This window comes from Ahaetulla prasina, chromosome 5, assembly GCF_028640845.1.
Source record: "Ahaetulla prasina isolate Xishuangbanna chromosome 5, ASM2864084v1, whole genome shotgun sequence".
Classification (NCBI taxonomy): Eukaryota; Metazoa; Chordata; class Lepidosauria; order Squamata; family Colubridae; genus Ahaetulla; species Ahaetulla prasina.
In genome coordinates this window covers 26,480,364-26,501,628 of record NC_080543.1, presented here as the reverse complement: position 1 = coordinate 26,501,628, position 21,265 = coordinate 26,480,364, and the positions used below count along the sequence as shown (strand labels likewise).

General features: G+C 39.8%; 1 protein-coding gene across 4 annotated transcripts in view; it reads left to right on the top strand.

The window, feature by feature from the left end:
• Positions 1–21,265, top strand: part of SPATA13 (spermatogenesis associated 13) — a 112,538-nt gene that overhangs the window by 42,348 nt on the left and 48,925 nt on the right. For 3 of the 4 annotated variants that reach the window (XM_058185895.1, XM_058185893.1, XM_058185896.1), the window contains exon 2: positions 10,577–12,364. In XM_058185895.1, the coding sequence (XP_058041878.1) occupies positions 10,619–12,364 (1,746 nt within the window). In that variant the 5' untranslated portion in view covers positions 10,577–10,618. Of the gene's footprint in view, positions 1–2,681; positions 2,825–10,576; positions 12,365–21,265 lie in introns of those variants that run through there. The other variant, XM_058185894.1, reaches the window with a different exon arrangement.

Sequence of the window (21,265 nt, the reverse complement as noted above, 5' to 3'; positions counted from 1 at the left end):
GGCAAATCTATAAAGACAGAGTTTGCATGGAAAGAAATGTTTTGTAACTTACCCCCAACCCCCATTATATTCATATTAACGGTATATAAGCATGATGGATAAACCCAGCCACAGTATAGCATTTCCAAGTTAGTGGATCATAGCAACCATTTGTAACATGGGAATAATAACATATTGCAAAATGTGTCATGCAAAAATAAATGCAAATTAAAAATGCTATAGACATGATACATGTATTGGGAAACCTATAAAAGCCACAATATCCATTAAAGATACTTTTTTTGGGGGGGGGTGGAAAGGCCCATGTTTTGGTTCAACTAGGTCCTGTAACATTTGGATAATTACCTTGTACACATGATAAAGCTGTGTTATCCTTCCTAATATACACGTTATTTTAACCCTTCTTTTTGGTTACTTTGCGATAAATATTTCGTCATCACTGTCTATTGATAATAGCTTTTCTCCTTCACCAATCTAGAATTTGTTCTCTAAAACTTTTACATTCACTATTACCTAATCTTTACTTGACTTTCCCACTGTTTATTGTTAGCAGAGGCATTGACTGAATTGGGTATTTTTATCATTCAGCAGGAAGGAAAATTAAACCTAATTTGTAAAATAATTGAGATGTGCTGTTTTGTAGAACTAGTTATATGAAATTCTTGTTAAACTGCTTGTGCTTCCTTTATTTTTCTGTTCCAGTGTTTTTCAACTTTGGCGGCTTTTAAAATGTGTGGACTTCAACTCCCAAGATTCCCCAGGCAGCGCTTATTGGGGAATCTTGGGAGTTGAAGTCCACATGTCTTAAAGTTGTTCCAATTGAAAAACACTGCACCATGTTCAAAGTTGATGTTTGTATGGTGCTAAGCCTTAACTTCATTGGATTGGTTTCCTATATTTTTGGAAGCCTGTCATTATAATTAGGAAATCATGGCTTACTTAGGCTGTGTGACACCTAAGAACCAACCAATTGTGGCAAACTAGCCAGAAATTGGAAGGAATTGGAAGTTTATTCTTGGATACATATTTCAAACTGAAATTTGTATTTAGTGTCTGATTCTGGAAGATGGATCGTCTGAACCATTATTACTCACAGCAACTTTTCCTCCATCTTTGCTAAACAAATAATTCCCTCAACACTGTCAAACCATTTACTAAATCTGCACTACTATTAATCTTCTCATCGTTCCCATCATCCATCTCCTTCCACTTATGACTGCAACTTCGTTGCTTGTATCCTTACGATTTATACTGATATTGTTTCCTGATTGCTTATTTGTAGCCTATGACTATCATTAAATGTTGGATCATTAAGTCTTAAATTTGAATCCTATGACTTATCATTAAATGTTGTAAGAGTTGTACCTTGATTAAGGTATCTTTTCTTTTATGTACACTGAGAGCATATGCACCAAGACAAATTCCTTGTGTGTCCAATCACACTTGGCCAATAAAAATTCTATTCGTCTGATGAACTGCTAAGATGGGGATTATTGGAAAGCGCAACCCAAGAGAGAACTGGAGGGGACCAGAATGAGAAAAGCTGCGTCACACCAGTGACTTGCAAAAAATGCATCGCTGCCCTACCTTTTTTTTGTTTTTTTGTTTACATTTATACCCCGCCCTTCTCCGAAGACTCAGGGCGGCTTACAATGTATAAGGCAATAGTCTCATTCTATTTGTATATTTTTTTTTTACAAAGTCAACTTATTGCCCCCCCAACAATCTGGGTCCTCATTTTACCTACCTTATAAAGGGTGGAAGGCTGAGTCAACCTTGGGCCGGGCTCGAACCTGCAGTAATTGCAGGCTCTGTGTTCTAATAACAGGCTTCTCTACTGCCTGAGCTATCCCGGCCCTTAAGCAACATAGTGCCTTTTTAAAGTAAAGTTTCGCCGATGCCCCCCCTCCCGTTTAAAAACAGCGGCTCCTTTCCATCCAACAGGCCTACTGGCTGTTAAGCGGCTCTTCGGATACCTTCGCCAGCGAGCCTCCCTTTGTCTGCAGTGGGGTCGCAAGGAGGGCGAGAAGAGATGGGGAAAATAATCTAGGCTTTTGAGTATTGGGCTCCCTCTAAGACAGGGGTCTCCAACCTTGGCAACTTTAAGCCTGGAGGACTTCAACTCCCAGAATTCCCCAGGCAGCTTTGAAGGAGTTGAAGTCCTCCAGGCTTAGAGTTGGCAAGGTTGGAGACCCCTGCTCTAAGAGACGCTCCCTGCTAAGTGAGAAGCGAGATGATCTTACCCGGCCGGCTTCCAAAAGTCCCGGTCAACTTTGGTTGCCTTTTTTTTTTTTTTTTTTGCAAATAAAAGATAAACCCGGACTTTGAGCTGAAAAGCCACAACAAGGAGCTTCAGCCTTGCAACGCTTCCTCTTGCCGGGACAGGAGCGAGAAGAGGCGAAGGAAAGCCGAAAGGGAAGAAACTTCACGGCAGCCCGATAATTAACACTAGCCAAGTCCCTGTCCTCATGACCAACTCGTCCCGTCCCGTCCCACCACCACCACCCAAGCGCTCTGCACGCCTTCACCCTCCGCTGCGCTCCAGTGTTGCCTGTAGGGCTTCTCCACCCCTCTGTTCCGGTTGCTGCCATAGTGATGCGTGGAAGCAGATTAGCCTCCGCTACCCAGGGGAGGGGAAAAGGCGCCGCCGCAGCAGCAGCCGGGGAGGGAGGCAAGAGAAAGCTGCTGCTGCTTCCCTTCTTCCTCCCGCGTCCATGTAGAAGCGTTTAGGGGACCCCCCGCCCCACTCCGGGCGGTTGCTTCTTCCTAGCCCGATGCGGATTTGGTGCTCGGCGCATGCAGACGTTCGGTTCCCTTTTCCCAGGTAACTGGTGCCACCATGGGTGGGTGGGAGGGAGGGAGGAGCGCTCGTAGTTAGACTGCCCTGCTTTCTTTGTCGCTTGAGCGCACCGAGGTGGTTGCTGGTTCACTTTTGCGCTTTTGTTTGGCACTTAAGCGTTTCTTCTTCCTCCTCCTCCCTTTAAAAAAAAAAAAAAAAATTTCCTGGGATTCCTGAAAGGAGAGCTTGAGAGCCCAGCAGGTGCCGGGTTCACGACTTGTAGAAAAGTTCAAAGCAAAAAAAAAAAGAAAGTTGGAAAAGAGTAAAAAAGAAAAGAAAAGAGAGAATGTTAAGGAGGGAGACGGCATCCTTGGCTGCCCAGTGAGAAAGTGATGCGTTGAAGTAACACTTTTGAGTGGCCATTGTTCCCTGCAACGTTACTTTTCCTGTATGGTCACGCCTTTTGCTTCTAGTAGTAATAGGTGGTTGTTTTAGAAGTCTATGTGTAAGCGGGGCGACTGCTTTCCATTATAATGTCTTGTCCTGTTGTAACTTTCTTCAACCCGGTGCCCTGGATGTTTTGAACTACATAGCCCTAGTCATCCCCAGACAACAGATAACCACGTGATTGAGGTAATCCAGTATACTTGGAAGATACATAAAAGGGGAAAAAAAATATTTCGACACTATCCAGCAACTAACCTTGCCTTTAACTGTTTTGATCTGCATGCATCCACTGAGAAGTTCAGAAGTAAACATGATTTCACTGGGACTTATTTCATAAGTTTTGGATTGTGACTCTTAAAACAGTTGTCATGATTTCTCCCCTCCCTTTCTAAATTTTAAAACTAACTTTAAACATTTTTAAAGTATAATCGGAGAAATGCTGATGAAGGAGTATTTGAATCTGAAGCCCCTAAAAATTATCTGGAAAACAGTTCCCGCAGGCTTTAAAGCAGCCCCTTGCAAATGTTTAGATTTAAGCATGTCTTGGTGGGTGTAAGAATTATCTATTGCAGAATGGAGAGTGAAGCTGAAAAGTTTTGAATAGGGCAGCAGGGGGAAACAGAATTAAAGGAAGTTGTTGAATACCTCTTGGAAACACACTAAGCTCTTGTCTGCTGCTGTGTAATGTCAATTTTAAAAGGAGGAAAATGGAGAATATAAGGGAAATTGACCTAGTTTAGGATGAAGTTAATTGAAACAAAACATTCCCAAGAGTGTTTATGGCATGTATGTAAAAGATTGCTTAAGCAACATATTTTTGTATTTAACTAGAAATTAAAACAAGATTGAGGCACTTAATGGTTGCTTGAATTAGCAAATATTCTACATGTAATGTTAAGAATATATTGCTTATTTATGTGGATAGGTGCTAAACGTCTCTTTCCCCCCTCTTCCTCTTTAATATTGATTTGAATTCTAGACTTCAGTGTATTGATTCCATTTGTTATTTTGACGGGTAGAATGTATAGCTTTCACAAAGCTCAATGATGTTCTAAAAGTGAAGGCTTAAAGGTGAATATAGTAGTTTCTGGTCCTGCAAATATCTCCCCACTTTAATGGGTTGCTAAGAGAGCTTTTCTTTTCTAAATTAACTGAGGAAGTGTTTACAAGAATGGCTTCCACTGAGTATTAGCAGATACTCTAAGTAGGACTAGGCGATTTGTATTAGAAGGACCTTGATAAAGAGTTGCATGACTTGTATTTTGGTTTGTGCTTTGTCAAGGAATTCTAAAGAGCAGGTAAAGAGGCGGGATTGAAGCACGAGACTGATACAAATGCAAGCAGGAAATATCATTCTGAATGAGTTTAAATCTTTAAGAGCAAATGAACTGCATCCTAGGCTAATGGATGAACTGGCAGACGAGTTGGCCAAATTCCAAAGGAATATTATCTTTAAGAAATCCTAGAGAACCTGTGAATATCAGATGACTAGAGAAGGAGAAATGTCCCTCTCTTCAAAAGGAATAAACAAAGATTCAGAAACTATAGATTAGTGAATCTGACCTGGATTCCTGAGAAGACTCTAAAACAGATCATGAAAAAATTGATTTGCAATCTCTTTCAAAATAATGTGATAATTATCAAAAAAATATTAGCATGTTGTCAAGAACTAATCTTGGAGGACTAACTTTGTGACATTTTTTATCTGTTAAATTCCTTAAGGAAGTGTGGGAATGCTGTAGGCTTAATATATCTTGTGATTAGCAAACATAACCTTAACACATGTTTTCCCCAAATAATTTTATTAGAGGTTACAGTTAAAAATAATAAAAAGTATGCAAACTACAAAAACACCAAAGGGAAAAGGAAGAATATAGCGTGGAAAAGAAAATAAAAAAAACTTCCTCTCTTGTCCCAGCAAGTAAACACAATTCAGGAAAATCTGTTGCCATCTCTTAAGTTAAAATATATATTCTGTTCACCTCATATCCCACCTTAGCTAAAAACAACATCCATCGTTGTCATGAATTCCTTATCAGCAAATGTCCAGTAGGAGTTGTAGGTATAACTATCTTAATCTCTTGATTGACTAAGCCAACCTTGTATTCCTTTCTTAAACTTTTAAAAAACTCAATTCTTGACCATTTCAAGTAGAATCTTGCATCTTGATTTTCTTGTCATCTTTTTTAATCCCCCACCCCAATCTTTCCAAACTTTAGCAAGTCTCTTTTGTACATCTCATAAGAGAAATTCGTCCTTTTTTGTCACTTCTCAAAAAAACCTTCAAAACTTTAATAGATCTGTTTTGTATGTCCAGCCAAAAATGGGGGCAAAATCTATCTCTCTTTTCTGGTTTGATAGTTATATATCTTCTTTAGACATCAGGCAGGCATCAAGGGGCTAACAGTATTTGGATGGTACAGTGCAGTAGTGAGTTTCACTTACTTTCAGTACCGGTTCGGAACTGTGAGCGCATGCGCATACTTGCTTCATGCACAGAGCATCTGTGTAGACATCCAGGCAGGTGGGTGGAGCCTCCCTCTGTCGCCACTACCGGTTTGCCCGAACTGGGGCGAACCAGTAGAAATCCACCACTGGTACAGTGAGTCCAGAATGGTGTTGTGACCCAGGCCTAAGTAGGTAATAGGCAACTCAATCAGTGAAAAAACAAAGAAACTTTATTCGAACAGCTGATAATTATTTCATTCTCAGCGTAGTTCAACTAAATTAAATCAAATTCCTCCCAACACAAATTCCTCAGTCCTATTACAAATCTGGGTCCAATTAGGCAAACTGCCAAAGGCCTTTCTTTGCAAACATTCAGAAGACACTGATACAAAATAAATCCAAGAAGATGAAGATACCAACATTGTTTTCCAGCAAAGCCCAAACGCCGTTGCTGGTCTGTTTTAAGCCTTATGGGAGTGGCCAATCATCTCTTGGCCTACTCCCAAGTTGTCCTCTTTGCTTGAGCTGCTCTTGCCTTCTGGCAGCTCTTCTCATGGGTGCACTGGAAACAGGCTCCTCCTGTTCCTCTGCCTCACTATTATCAGTCTCTGGAGGCTCTGGAGTCCACACCTCACTCCCCGATGGCCCTGGCCCCACCTCAGCCTCCGACGCAGAGCCCTCATCCAGGCTTTCCCCAGCCTCATCGCTGTCTGACTCTGTTGCTAGCTCTGCAGGCTGCTGGCGGACCACAACAAATGAAACAGTACAGACAATTTTGAAGGCTTCTCGGGTGGCTCATGCAACACCACTGTTACATGAGCTATCCTGGCTGCTGAACTGCTTCTGGGTGTCATTCAGGCTGTTGGTCATTAGCTTTAAATTCCCTGAAAGAGAAGCTGTTGGCTGGAGGTGGCTGTGTAGTTACAGAGAAGGCACTACCACCTCCAAATCTGTATTCTTTTTTTAATTTGTTTTAATCTTTTGCTATTTTAATCTGTTTTTATAGTTAGAATTGTTTTTAACCCATGTCTTATTATGTTGTAAGCCACTTGGAGTCACCTCAGGTTGTGAGATGAGCAGCATATGAATTTGATCAATAAATCAAAACATCATTCTGTTTCATTTGAAAGTTCATTATATCCTTTTCTTTATCTCATTACTTGCCACATTCATATTAAAATCAAACTTGTCTTTTGTTCTTCTTTCATTGCATCCTTAACAGTCCATGTATTCATCATTTCCAATAATGTCAATATTTTTCAAGTATTCAATTTTTCATCAAACAAATCTCAGAATATTTCTCTTGTCTCCATTCTTTTGTTATTCTCTAACTCTCCTCTAGTGTCCAACATTTAAAATTCCATTAATTTGTTTGTAGAAAGAAAAGGCAAGCAATGACAATTTCCCATGGGAGAAATTCTTCCAAAAGTTTAAAAATGTAATTCCAACTCCTTATTATGTTGTTAAACTTTGTAAAATCCATATGTTAAGCATCCTTTTGCTGTTTAATCTGAAAAGATAATATTTTTCAAAAGCTTTTAAATCATATTAAGGAGAAGGCAAGTCATCTAGCAAATGTATAACTTATTGATATTAAGTGTTGTAAGTGTTGTACCTTGATGAAGGTATCCTTTCTTTTATGTACGAGAGCATATGCACCAAGACAAATTCCTTGTGTGTCCAATCACACTTGGCCAATAAAAAATTCTATTCTATTCTATCTGAAGTGTCTTAATCTTTAATGCAAATTCAGAGTGATTAAGCAGTGAGGCTTGGTTGAACTTAGTTCTTTAAAAAGAATGTGTTGATGATCATGAATGAAGATGGTTCCTCCCTTGATTCGCAGATGCTCAACTCATAAGCATACTTAAGCATGACATTCCTATGGCTTACTCATGAGAAGCTGCTGTGTGGACTTACTTGGGCTATCTCAAGTTCTCCCCTTACTATGAGAAGATATCAGTGGCCTGTAACAATTTTCTGTTACAAAAAAAGGGACACAAGCTACCGGTAGCCATGACTTTCAACCAGAAGTTGATATCCATTACATGCTAATTAGAAAACTGGGCAAGCCGAATGGCATGATAATTAGATGGATATATAAGTGTCATGAGAATCTTACTTAAAAAAAAAGCTTCTTAATGGTGGTTCATCATATGATGGCCGTCGCCAAGGGAGCCTTTTATCAGGTCCGCCTGATTCGCCAGTTGCGCCCCTTCATAGACCAGGATTCCTTATGCACGGTCACTCATGCCCTCGTCACTTCCCGCCTGGACTACTGTAACGCTCTCTACATGGGGCTCCCCTTGAAGAGCACCCGGAGGCTCCAATTGGTCCAGAATGCGGCTGCGCAGGTAATAGAGGGAGCTACTTGTGGCTCCCATATAACACCTCTCCTGCGCAAGCTGCACTGGTTGCCAATGGTCTTCTGGGTGCAATTCAAGGTGTTGGTTACCACCTTTAAGGCGCTCCATGGCACAGGACCGGGATATCTACGGGACCGCCTGCTGCCACCAATAGCCTCCCATCGCCCTGTGCGCTCCCATAGGGAGGGTCTTCTCAGGGTGCCGTCAGTCAAACAATGTCGGCTGGTGACCCCCAGGGGGAGAGCCTTCTCTGTGGGGGCACCTACCCTCTGGAATGAGCTGCCTCTGGGGTTACGTTTGCTCCCCGACCTCCGGACCTTCCGACGTGAGCTCAAGACCTTTCTGTTTCACTGCGCAGGGCTGGCCTAATTGTAATATAGTTTTTAACTTGGGTTTTATTGTTGTTTTATTAATAGTTTTAATGGAATTCGGCCTAATTGAATTAGATTTTTTAAATTATTTTTTAATTTATTGATGAATCTGTTTTATGTTGGCTGTAAACCGCCCTGAGTCCTTCGGGAGAAGGGCAGTATAGAAATTAATTAATTAATTAATTAATTAATTAATTAATTAAATAAATAAATAAATAAATAAATAAATAAAATTTGGAAACAGGTAGCAAGTGGGATTCAATAGACATGATTCTTGGGTGTATACTCTTCAGTATTTTCTTTCATTACTTAAAGAGTTTGAAGAAATACTTGTCAAATGTTCAGATGACATCATGCTAAAAGGGAGAGTTTACAGGCAATATGAAATTCAAAATGACTTTGATAGGTCGGAGAAATGGGCTCAGAGAGAAAAGCAAAAGATGTTTCATTTAGGAAACAAAAATAAAAGTTCTCGGATGCAGGATAGTTGATACCTGGTGTGTTAATGGTATGATATTTGTGGGATATCAGTGGATTATAAACTGAGGCACCATTGAAAAAAAGGCAAATAAAAATGTAGACTGCATCAGAAGAACTGTTTTCAAAGCACAAGAAATAATTGTTCCATTTCATTCTGCCTTGGTCAGACCTGACATCCTCTGCTGGCTCTAGTTACATATTATGTCTCATTTTGAAAACAGTTCAGATAAATTGGGACAGGTAATGAACATAAAGGGGTCTAGAAACTGAGTTCTATCAAGAGCTGGTTATGTTTAGCCTTCAGAAATGGTAATTGAAGGGAATATTTTTCAAACACCTGAAAAATTGTCACACAGAAGATTAATAAATTCTGTCTCGTTCAGAATGCAGGACAGAAAATAATGGATTTAAGTTGCAGGAAGGCAGACTCTGATTGAATATTATGGGGTTTGACAATGGAATTATTTATCCAGAGAAGCAATTTCCCTATTTCTCTTTCACGAGATATGTTCGTGCAGATGCTAGACAGCCATCTATTGGGCTGCTTTAATTGAGATTTCTGCCCTGAGTATGGGATTCAACTCAATGGTTTAGATCCAGAGTATCAAACTTCTGATCTGGCCTTTGGGGTGCTTAAATATGATCTGTGGGACCACCCTGGAAACAGCGAAGGACTGGCCCATGGTGCCTCTGCCAGAAAAAACAGAGTTCAGGAGGGCCATATGCAGCCCTCGCAGAGGGTTGCAGGAGGCTGTTGCAGCTGAAAACGGAGCTCGGAAGTCTGTTTTTGCTGGCAGAGCACTTGGGCCACCACAGGTGCCTCCAACATGAGTGACATCGAGCTGGCCATGCCCCATGCCCCATGGCCACGCCCATGGCCACGCCCCATGGCCACCCCCCCCCCAGGTCAAACGCAACCCTGATGCAGCCCTCAATGAAATCAAGTTTGACTCCCCTGGTTTATATGATCATCTATATGATTCTATACTTTTAGGTGGAGTTATAATTGTGTTAAGCCACTACGGCTTGGCTTGGCTTCTGGCTAACATGATTCAATAATCAATCAAAATGGTTTGTAAACCAGAGGTTATAGCTTAATATGTGTGAATTTAATCAGTTGTGAGTGGCCAGATTTCCACACTCTGATTTCAGATAGCTTTAAAGAATTGTGGGGAAGAGACTATAGGATCAGCTTACTTATCAAAAGTTTCATTCATATCCCCAGTCTTAAAATGTCTGTCCCTAGTCACAAAAAATCAGATGAAAATTACATTGTTTGGAGGACAGATTTGTGACTCCAGCTATTTACAAGGTACCCAAACTGTATGCCTTGCTTAGGGTGATGTCTCAAATTCAAACTATGTATGACTTGCTTATTATGATGTATCGATCAGTAACACATCTGAACCAATGGAAGCTTCAAATAGATTCTTACTTGGTTAGTAGACTGAATTTCTATGGCTGAAAGGATTAATGTTAGAAATAAATGCTTGTTAACAGTATCTAAGTCAGCAGAGTAAGTAACATCTGATAATATTCATTTAATAAGATTACTGTAGTATCATTTTAAGTATTTTCTCAGCTATACTAGAGAGCCCTTCAAACCTTTTCTATTATACAGAGAATCTCTCTCTTCTTCTGAACAGAGAAAAATCCTAAATGCTGACTTTGTTTTCTTGGTGCAGGCACTGCAGACTACTGGAGAGCCGAATTCACCAAAAATATGTATGAACAAGGAGCTTGAAAAATGCACAGTTGAACAAAGGCTTCAGCATGGAGAAGATGAAGATCAAGCAGTCATGAACCATGACTCCGCTTCTTGTACAAAAACTGGAAACATGACAACTTGGCAGAATGGCTTGGGAAATGCCACCTCTGTTATCTGTATAGTAATGGATAATAAAGAATCAGGGAGCAATACTACCTCATTATGTCACAATGGGGGGATCAGCACAAATAACAAAAACGGAAATAACAATCAGGACGATAAAACCAGTCCTTCCAAAATAATGCATTTTTTCCCCACTCCTCGTAAGAGGTCCAGCTCCAATGTAGAGCGGCCTCGTTCAGTTATAGTTATGGGGAACTCGTCCACGTGGAATGCTTTGTCTTCCCTTAGAAAAATGGGATCTTTCAAGAAGTTAAAATCATCAGTTCTCCAAGGAATTTCAGCCAAAGAAGATCCAGATAGCTTAAAGGATAGCCTGTCAGAGAACAAAACCAGGAAGTTCATTCCAAACAATACAACAGTCAGAGTTCAGACAAACAGATATTCTTATTCAGGGCCTTTACATGACTGCACCACAGATAACCCATTGGTTTCTGATAATTCTGATGGAGAGGAAGATTCTTTCCTGAGGAACACTCATCGATCACGCAGCATCAGGCGTGCTTATGCAACTGGCCGTATAAATTTATTAGATGGCGATCAAACCCAGGACCCACAGAGCAATGCCAAAATGGTCTCCCCCGTCATGCAGGAATCCCAGATTTGTGAAATTGTAGGGAAAGATCCAGAATGTCCCAAGGTGATTTACAGGAGGAGTAAAAGCAGCGACAACCTGAATTTTCTCAAAAAGAGCTCGTTCAAAAGGAAGTCGACCTCAAACCTCACCGACCTCAAAGCTGTAAACGAAAAGCATTTGCTACCAAGAACCACAAGTATGTCATCAACTGACTCAGACAAAACCAACAGGAACTCAGAGCGGAAATCAAAACGTTGGAAGAGCCCAATTAGAGCAAAGGATTTTGACAGAGTTTTGAAACTTGTCAGTAATGTAACTGATGGTGCTTTGAAGAAGGACTGTCCTAGGACTGATATTTCTTCCCCCGATGAACAGAACCAAAAGACAAGACCAAACAGCAGGCTCCATGAGGACTATTCCCGCAGGGTTTCCAGCAGCACTGAGAATGAGAGGCGGAAGTGTCTGCCATCCCGACGTCACCCGGCTTCAGCTCCTTCCAGGCTCACCATCCAGCGCCCTGAGGATGACTCTGCTGGTTCACCATTTGCATTAAATGTTGATGCTACAGGCCATAGGATGTCATCCTGTGAGCTTTCAGACTTGGTTTGTTCTCCACCTCCACTTCAGAACCCTGGGTCAATTTCTGATGAAGTTTTCCATGAAGATTTTGATGGGTCAAAAAACTCCAGCCCATTTACATATAGCACTGAGCCCCCCAACCATCCTGCCAGACCCACCGTTCCCAAGCCTCAGAGCCTTAGTGTTGAAAGCATCAAGTGCAACATGGATGTCCATTGTCCAGACCGGTACAGTACCCTGTCGCTCAGCTCAGTGGAAAGTGAGGGAAGAGGGGAGGGGTCGTCTGCCAAGTTGGGGAAGAGTCCTGTTTGCTTCCAGGATTCTGTGCAAGCCGTCTACTATGACGATACAAATGAAGACAGTGGCATCAGCAGCCATTCTCAGCTGAGTCTCAACTTAGCTATGAGTGCTGATGAAAAGAAGGAAGAGGTAAGAAGGAAAGTAAGCACTTTTTAAAACAATCAGTAATGCTTTATGTGGTTGTCCTGTGGCTCGGCTGTCTTGTGCTTATCTGTATTTTACCTTTCGTAGAATGCTTTCCTTTATTTATGCAGAAATAAATCTGCATGGATAGAGCTTTTAAAAAACAAAAGTAGCACCCATTTATTTTGCTTCCCTATACACAAGAATAACAACACAAAGGTTGGTTATGGACCTTTTCAAGGACAGCTTTATTGCATATCATAAGGTTAAAGCTTGGGGCAGGATCAAGACCAAGCAGGTCTAGTGAAGATTGCTGGATTCTTGACAGAAAACATTGAGTGTAAATTACACGTCTGTGTTGATGGTAGTAAACTGGTAACTGATCTGGCAACCAGCCCTAAACTTATTAAGCTTATAAATGCACAATGTATATGTGAATATCAGTATAGTATATATGGCCTATATTGTGTTTAAATGGCAATATATATTGGTAAATGATTTGAATATGCATTGAGTAGAAGTAAGGATACCATTATTTTCTACCATCAATTTATAAAGTATCAACTGGGATGTAATGCAATTATTATGATTTTTGTAAATGTTCTTGTTTCTTCCTTACATTTTGTTTATTTCTTCTCAGCAGCCCTAGTTTATACAGTGTCAAATGACTCATAATCATTAAAATGTTTAACATTTTAAGAGCCGTGGTCGCATTAAAAGCCATGGTGGTGTAGCGGTTAGAATGCAGAATTGCAGACTAATTCTGCCGACTGCCTGCAGTTCAATTCTCACTGGCTCCAGGTTGACTCAGCCTTCCTTCCTTCCGAGGTTGATAAAATAAGGGCCCAGATCATTGGGGGCAATATGTTGACTCTGTAAAACTGCTTAGAAAGCGGCTGCAAAGCACTATGAAGTGGTATGTAAGTCTTAGTGCTTTTGCTATTGCCATTTTGTATTAGCAAGATAAGTGCTGTGGTAACTGTTTTTGGCTGCATCCTGAGAACATAAGCAGTGCGTCCCGTTTGATTGAATTCCTGACTCATCTAATCCAGCAGTCTCTTCTCACAGAAGCCACCCAACTGCACGGGAAGCCCCTGGTCTCCCAGTAGGTGGCCATCAGAGACAATCACACTACCATCAAGGCTGATAGTCATGGATTCCCATGATTTCCATGAACTGATCCAACCCTTTCTTGAACCAGCCAAGCTACATCTCATGGTAGTGAATCCCAAAGTTAAATTGCATGTGGTATAAAAGGTATTTTCTTTGGCCTGTCCTGATGCTTCCAGGATTCAATTTCATTTGGTGACCTCTAGGTCTAACATTTGTGGAAGGAGAAAATAGCTTCTCCTTGTTCACTTTATCCACACTGCCTCAGTGGTGTCTCCTCTTTTTTTTTTTTAGACTAAAAAAACCCAAATATTGCAGACTTTCCTCATAGGGAAACTGCTTCACCACCCCTATCATTTTAGTTGTCTTTCTTACAGTCTTAATCATGTCATTATATATTTTAATACCTACACTTGTATGTATCGTTTGAGCAATCATTTTGATTTTTTAAAATGTGAATTTCTGTTCCTTGTGACTTTACAGAATGGCTTGAATTTTGCCTCATTAAAGTTCAGAGCCTGTGGTTGCTCAAGGTTTTTACTGGAAAAGACTTCACTATCCTGTTAAAAGCATTTTGCCCTTGTCCTCCAATTACCATCTACAAGCTCTTGCCTTTTCAGTGTTCTTGTAAAGTTTGAAAGTTGAAGCCTGACAGTAGAACTATGCTAAATATGAGAAGTGTGTGGAAGAACAGGAAAAGGAAACTGGGTTAACAACTTGTGGTTTTTAACTTAACTCTTCTTTTTTATTTTGCTTCCTGTTTCTTAACTACCATTCTTAACTTGCAACATACACTGACAGTTATAATGTTTCAGAAAGCTTTTAAAAGCTTCTATATAGACAACTATCTTTTCTTTCTTTCTTTCTTTCTTTCTTTCTTTCTTTCTTTCTTTCTTTCTTTCTTTCCTTCCTTCCTTCCTTCCTTCCTTCCTTCCTTCCTTCCTTCCTTCCTTCCTTCTTTCCGTGATAATAATAATACTATAGATTTCATAAACTTCTCTACTGAATTTAACAGCTCCATCACTTGATGCAGTAAAGTGTACTGGAAAAGAATTATATAAACTATTTTCTTCCTCCTGTTTGTAGCTACTTCACTGACACTGTGCGGTGCCACATTTTAGATATCATCCCATCTTGGTTATTTAGAGCAGTTACCCATAACTGTGTGAAGACTCTGCAAGTTTATTCTAAAATGTTTGATGTTGTTAATACAAAATTATCTGGCTTTGACTTGTCACATCTGATTTGTTGGTTTATTGTTATCCCACTTTTTTATAAATCACTCCAAGTTGTAAACATGCCTAACACACTTTCCTTCTCCTATTTTCTCCACAACAACAACCTATTGAGGTGCGTTGAGCTGAGAGAGTATAACTAGCCCCAAATTACCCAGCTGGCTTTCATGTCAATTTCTAAGTCTGTACTCTCACCAGTGACTCTGAACTGTTAAACTAAAGACAGTAATGCAGACTTTATTTCCATAGCTGGGGTCTCATTGTATGAAAGTTAAGACCTCAGAATAATACTAAAAAGTTAATGGGTAACTTTTTTGTACTGAACCTGTTTTATATACATTTATCTCTGATTCCCATGCCTGTTCTTCTTTGGAATAAACTTAAGCAGATAGATCAGAGATGCATAAATTAGACAGAATATTTATTTGATACAGGAAAATGGTAGAAGACACACTTTGCATTAGAAGCTCCCAGGTTAGAATACCTGCTTTATACTGCATAAGGATATAATTTCCAACATCCAGGTAAAAAGATACAAAGTATGGGATTTGGGAAAATTCAGTGTTCAACCGCTAAATCAATAATAGAACAATAGAATAAAGTTTTTAGATTATAGTGTTTTGTGTTTAATACCGTTGTTACTGATTTAATGGAGAAGCCATAGATGGAGTGAATCTTTCTCCATAGGGACTAAAAAACTGAAATGAGAGCCGAAAGATTTTGTGTTCCTAGTTTTGAAGCAAAACTAGGAACACAAATTAAGTAGTTAAGCAAAATTCAAATGTTAACCTGTGTTGGCTACACTTAATATGCTGGTGTTGATGTAGTAAAATCACCATGTTCATAATTAGTGAATCTATAAATCCAGATTTTTCATGAAACAGATGGAAGATTAAAGACCTCCATTAATTTTATTATTTATTCCCTTTAAAGGGAAAATTGTCCCTGTTGCCTTGGGGAATCAATCTATTTGTATTCTCAACATGCCCCCTAGTGGTATGCATGGAAACTTGATAGGTTCAAATTTCGAACATTTATGATGTTCTGACATTTAAACCTTTTAATTAAACAGACAATCCCTTTAAATATAACGTACGGTCAGTTACTGTTGTTGAGAATTCAGTGTTCCTGCAGAATTTTGCAATTCCATTCGATTTACAGAATACTTTAATAAGGATTTCAAAAGAACAAATAGATATATCCAGTGGTGAGATTCAAAATAATTTATTGTTCTTTTTTTTTTAATAAATAATTTTTATTTCCATTTTCCAACATCATATTTATGTACAAACTATTATCCATCATTAACCATTAATTTTTATTTATTACTGATTCAGGCCTGCTCGATTGCCACTTCCTTTCTTCACAACCTCCCTCTCTACCCTCTACTACTTTCACCCTTCATCTCCTTCACTTTACTACTTCCTCTCCTCCTTCTCCACTCCTCCCTTCTTCCACCCTATCTAACCTTCTTATTCCCCTCCTCCTTCTCTACTCTTTCCTACCTACTTTCTTCCCTCCTTCTACTCCTCTCTCCTTTTCTTTCTGAAATGGCAGTCGAGCATCCCCAATATCATTTTAAATTTTAATTTCATATCTTCAAAAATTACTGTACATTAATAATCAATCCATGTATCATTTTCCCCCCCTTTCCCCCCCTCCTCCCCCTTCCCCCCCCCCCAGACTTCCCAGAGCAAATACCGGGTATTATGACCAACAATCACAAGCTAAAGTATACAAAATATACATAAACTCCCACCTTTAAAAATTTGAAACTTTAGATCCCCTCACAATAAAAATAAAAAGATAGGAAAGAATAATAAAAAAGAAAAGAAAAGAAGCGATACCAACTTCACATATTACTTCTTCTTACAGTCCATTTTTAAAATTAATCCATCTTCTCAAATTCATTTTTTTCCCCACTTGTATATTCCTTCAAATTTCGTAAGTCCATTTCTCAAATTACAGTCTATCTTCTCGAACTCAAATTTTCATCACTTATATATTTCTTCAATTGCTGGATTCAAAATAATTTAAAAACCGATTCTCTGCCCTAATGACCAGCTAGGTAGGCATGGCTCGGTGGTCATGTGACCATGTGGGTGTGGCCAACTCAACGTCACTCACGTTGTAACGCCTTAGCTGTTACAATGTAATAAGGGTTAGCCAGGAAGGCAGTTTCTGTAAACAGGGCAATAAAGATTAGGCTAGAAACAACACCAGAATGCTTCCTTCCTGCCTTCCTTACAGGATTAGCCCTGTAAAGTGGAAAAAAACAAAGTAAGATTTCTTCCAGCAACTGGTTCTCCGAACTGCTTAGAAAGTTAACAACCGGTTCTCCCGAATAGGTGCGAACTGGCTGAATCCCACCACTGGATATATCATATACTAGCTGTAAATAATTACAAGTGATGATCTAGAAATCAGGAGACTCTGAGTTCTAGTCCCGATGTCGTGTCCCACTCCTCCGCTGACGGCCGGGTCAGGGAAATCCGAATCAGGCTTGCCTCTGCAGCTCTGCCCAAAGTCCTAGCAAAGTCCTCAGAGCAGGCAGGAGACCAGTAAGTGACTTCAGCAAGATAAGTTCGACTTTTGCCTGACTCAGAGACTGCCAGAAAGCAGATCCTTTATATAGGCCATGGGGTGTGGCTCCATGACTCAGCACTCATTAAGGCCTGCCCCTCCCTTCCTTCTGTTGCCTCTGCCTATCCAATCTTCTGATGCGAGGGTCACTCCAATCAGCTGTTGGTAATAAACCCTCCTCAGGCTCACATGCTGTGGAGGAGGGGGAGGGGTCTAGCTGCTCCGTTTGCCTGGGCATGGAGTCAGGGCTGGGGCCGGGAGGTGCTCCTTCTTCTGCAGTTTGTCTGGGCATGGAGCCAGGACTGGGGCCGGGAGGCATATATTCCTCCGCGTTCGGGAGCAGATAAGAAGGCCCCGGCTGCTCTGAGGGCGGGCAAGACACAACACCCACCTTAGGCATAAAGAATGGGCTGGGTGACTGTGGGCCACTCATTCTCCCTTAGACCAATTCATCTCACAAGGTCGCTGTTGTGGAAGAAATAGGAGGAAGAAAGAGCATTAGGACTATTTGCAGCCTTGGGTTATTTATAAAGTAACTCAGTAATAAAGGTGGACAAAAAAATCTAGTACTAAAAGAATAAAACAACATCTATAAATTTTGATTCCTTATAACAATTTATATGGTAAGCGGTATTACTGCTGCAGCATGCTGGCTTGCAGTGTTTTGCTGCCAGCTCTTCCCTGTTTAGGGACCATGCCAGCTTATGGCACATGTAGAAAAAGCAGATATTCACCGCTATTGCACATGTAGAAAAAGCAGGGTTTGTGTTACAATGCTGTTTTCATCATTCTGCCGCCCCGCTCCCTGCAGATGCTGATTTGATAACCCAGGCTCATGATTAATAAATATAATGAAGTTTAATTTACAGAAAAATATAATCAAACGATGGTAGGCAAGATTCATTCAGGTGCTACAATATAATTAGGTCTGTAATGAAGCCCGTGACCTTTATTAGCTAAACAATTGAGCAAATGCATTAATCATTATCTATAACAAGGATGTGGAAGCCAGCTTAGTTTCCCACTCTGTCAGCTGTTGCAGAAGGACAGCAATAGAGCTGAGTTCACAAGGAGCAGTTGCATCATCTAGATTTCACACCATTTTAATGTAGATAATAAACCTGATTATCATTCAACTCTTTTATTTCTTGTGGCTTCGAATCAGCCTTGTCTCTTGGTGACTATAATGTTTCATTTGAGAAACTGAGAGGCAGTTCAGTGTAGTCGTGGTTAAGGTGCTTGCTTAGAAACTCAGAGACTGAGACTGAGTTCTAGTTGTGCCTTGGGCATGAAGCCAGTTAGATGGGGGAAAAAATAGAAGAGTGTTAATATTTTGTTGCCTTACCTTGCCTTGAAATACACAGGCATGCATAATTGAACAATAATAATCTGTGTTTATATGGTATTTTAACCTTGCAGATTGTAGCATGGAAGAAACCAGCTTAACTTTCTACTCCTCCTGAATTTCTCTTTGCTCAGTGGACTGATGTTGGATCAAATATATTTTTCTATGAATCATTTCCTGAAAACAAGCCACAATAGCAGATCTGCTTCTGAGAGTGGTGTGCATAAGCCAGGACATGACTACCATAGAATACTGGATATCCTGAGACAGAGGTTCTGAGAGGTTTGGGACTGCTGGTTCCCGTAATTCCCAGCCACTGGGCTGCAGAGCAATGGAATTATAATTGCCAGATTGAAGAAGGCTAAATTGAAGAAATGCCAACAGTAAGCAACGCTTATGCTGCTCTGTTATCAGGATCTGTTCTGGATCTACCAGCTGAGTATGCAGAATTGCAGTCCATTATATAGCACTGCTCATAAACTCTGCTTGGAGCATGTATTTCTGCAGGAAGAAAAATCAAAATCACAATTAGGGAAAAACACCTCTGTTTATTCTTTGCCGGTCCTTTTTCATGTGAATATCCCTACAGCAGAAATATACATAGCTAAACAGGATTCCATATATAAAGTTAATTTCCAATCTATCTATCTATCTATCTATCTATTTATTTATTTATTTATTTATTTATTTATTTATTTATTTATTTATTTATTTATTTATTTATTTACATTTATATCCCGCCTTTCTCCGAAGACTCAGGGCGGCTTACAGTGTGTAAGGCAATAGTCTCATTCTATTTGTATATTTGCAAAGTCAACTTATTGCCCCCCCAACAATCTGGGTCCTCATTTTACCTACCTTATAAAGGATGGAAGGCTGAGTCGACCTTGGGCCTGGTGGGATTCGAGCCTGCAGTAATTGCAGGCAGCTGTGTTTTAATAACAGGCTATCTTACAGCTTGAGCCACCACGGCCCTGTTTATTTATTTATTTGCATCCTGCCTGGTTATTTTTACAAACAGCTCAAGGCATTGAATATATCCAACATCCTTTCCTCCTCTTACTTTCCCCACAACAACAACCCTGTAAGATGAGTTGGGGCTAACCACCTAACTGCTTTCATGGCTAAGGCAGGACTAGAACTCACCATCTTTGGCTTTCTAGCCTGGTGTCTTAACCATTAGACCACCGGTGTCAAACTTGCTGCATTCCGTTGCTGCCATGTGACCTTTCGCGATGTTGGGGTGGGTGTGGCCTGTGCATGACGCCTCCGGCCCATAGGCCGCCAGTTTGACATCCCTGCATTAGACCAAACTGACACTTTCCATTTTGGGGGATAGGAAAAGCAGATTGGATTGTTCTAATTTGCTATTTGGTTTCAAAAACTTGTACAGTGAACCCCATCATTGTTTCACCCCACCCCATTCCAACTTTCAGGAGGTTATGTTTCTGAATATATCTTTCAGTAACTATGATTATCAGGAACTTCCAAAATCTAAAACTCAACCTTGTGTTTTCCAACGGTTGGGATTTCAATTTTCACTAAACACTCAAGATTAACTAATAATTATGGTATAATAATTACAGTGATTATCACAAAATTAGTCACAAAATTTAACCTAAAAGAAATTGATTGCCTCAGTTTTGGACTGGTTAGGATAGGTCATGATAGTGTTTCTCAACACACCCTCCTAAAGATATAATAAAGCTACAATTCTTAGCTAGTTGTTTAAACTGGTTAGAATTTCTGAGAATTACACTAGTTGGTACTTGATCTTAATTTTTAACATGTCATTAATTTATACAAATATATATTTAAAAATCAAGTAAAAACTACGTGTGTATATAGCTATTTCCCATAGATTTTAAAATAAGGGATCATATTCCCAAATATATTTTCCAGATTTTATGATTTAGATTGGTAAGAATAAAAGTAGTGTTGAATGAATTAGTAAATGAAGATTTATATGGCAATATGAACTCATTTGCCAGTTGTCCCAGAAGTATTTTTTTAGGAGCAGATAACAAATCCCTGTTCTTGTTGCAAATACTTCAAGCCATCTGGAATATGGGAGGCAAGGCCATTGCTGCATCACAGATTACAAATCTCTCTATGAATTCTTTGTTTCCATCAAGTGAAAATGAAACATTAAAGGCATTAATTTGACCATTCCTTTCCGGTCTCAGGAGATTAGAGAAGTAATCAGAGAGAAAAAAGGGGGGGATATATTTGGATTTTTAATGATAGCAGTGTTCTTGTCCCTTCTTCAGTTTGAATGCTAAGAATTTTTCATTCCTTGGCACAATCATCACCCAAGAAAAAGGGATGAAATGTGCAGAGGAATGAAACAAGAAGGAAACTATGAAAGAGTTCTTGAATGGTGGAACCCATTGAAATGACAGGAGATGCAGAAGAAAAGAGAAGCCAAATGCAGGCTATTCATTACTCTGAGGGTTACTTGGAAACAGAGTAACAAACATAGAGTTTACGGTAAGCTATGAAAAACAATGATAAATTTTCTCATAGTTCCAAGTGGTGTTTTTAAAAAAATATTATCTTCAAAGATTATGGCAGCAGATAAGATCTGGAGTATCTAGCCATAATCACCTGAAGAAGATATGGGTTATTTTCTGG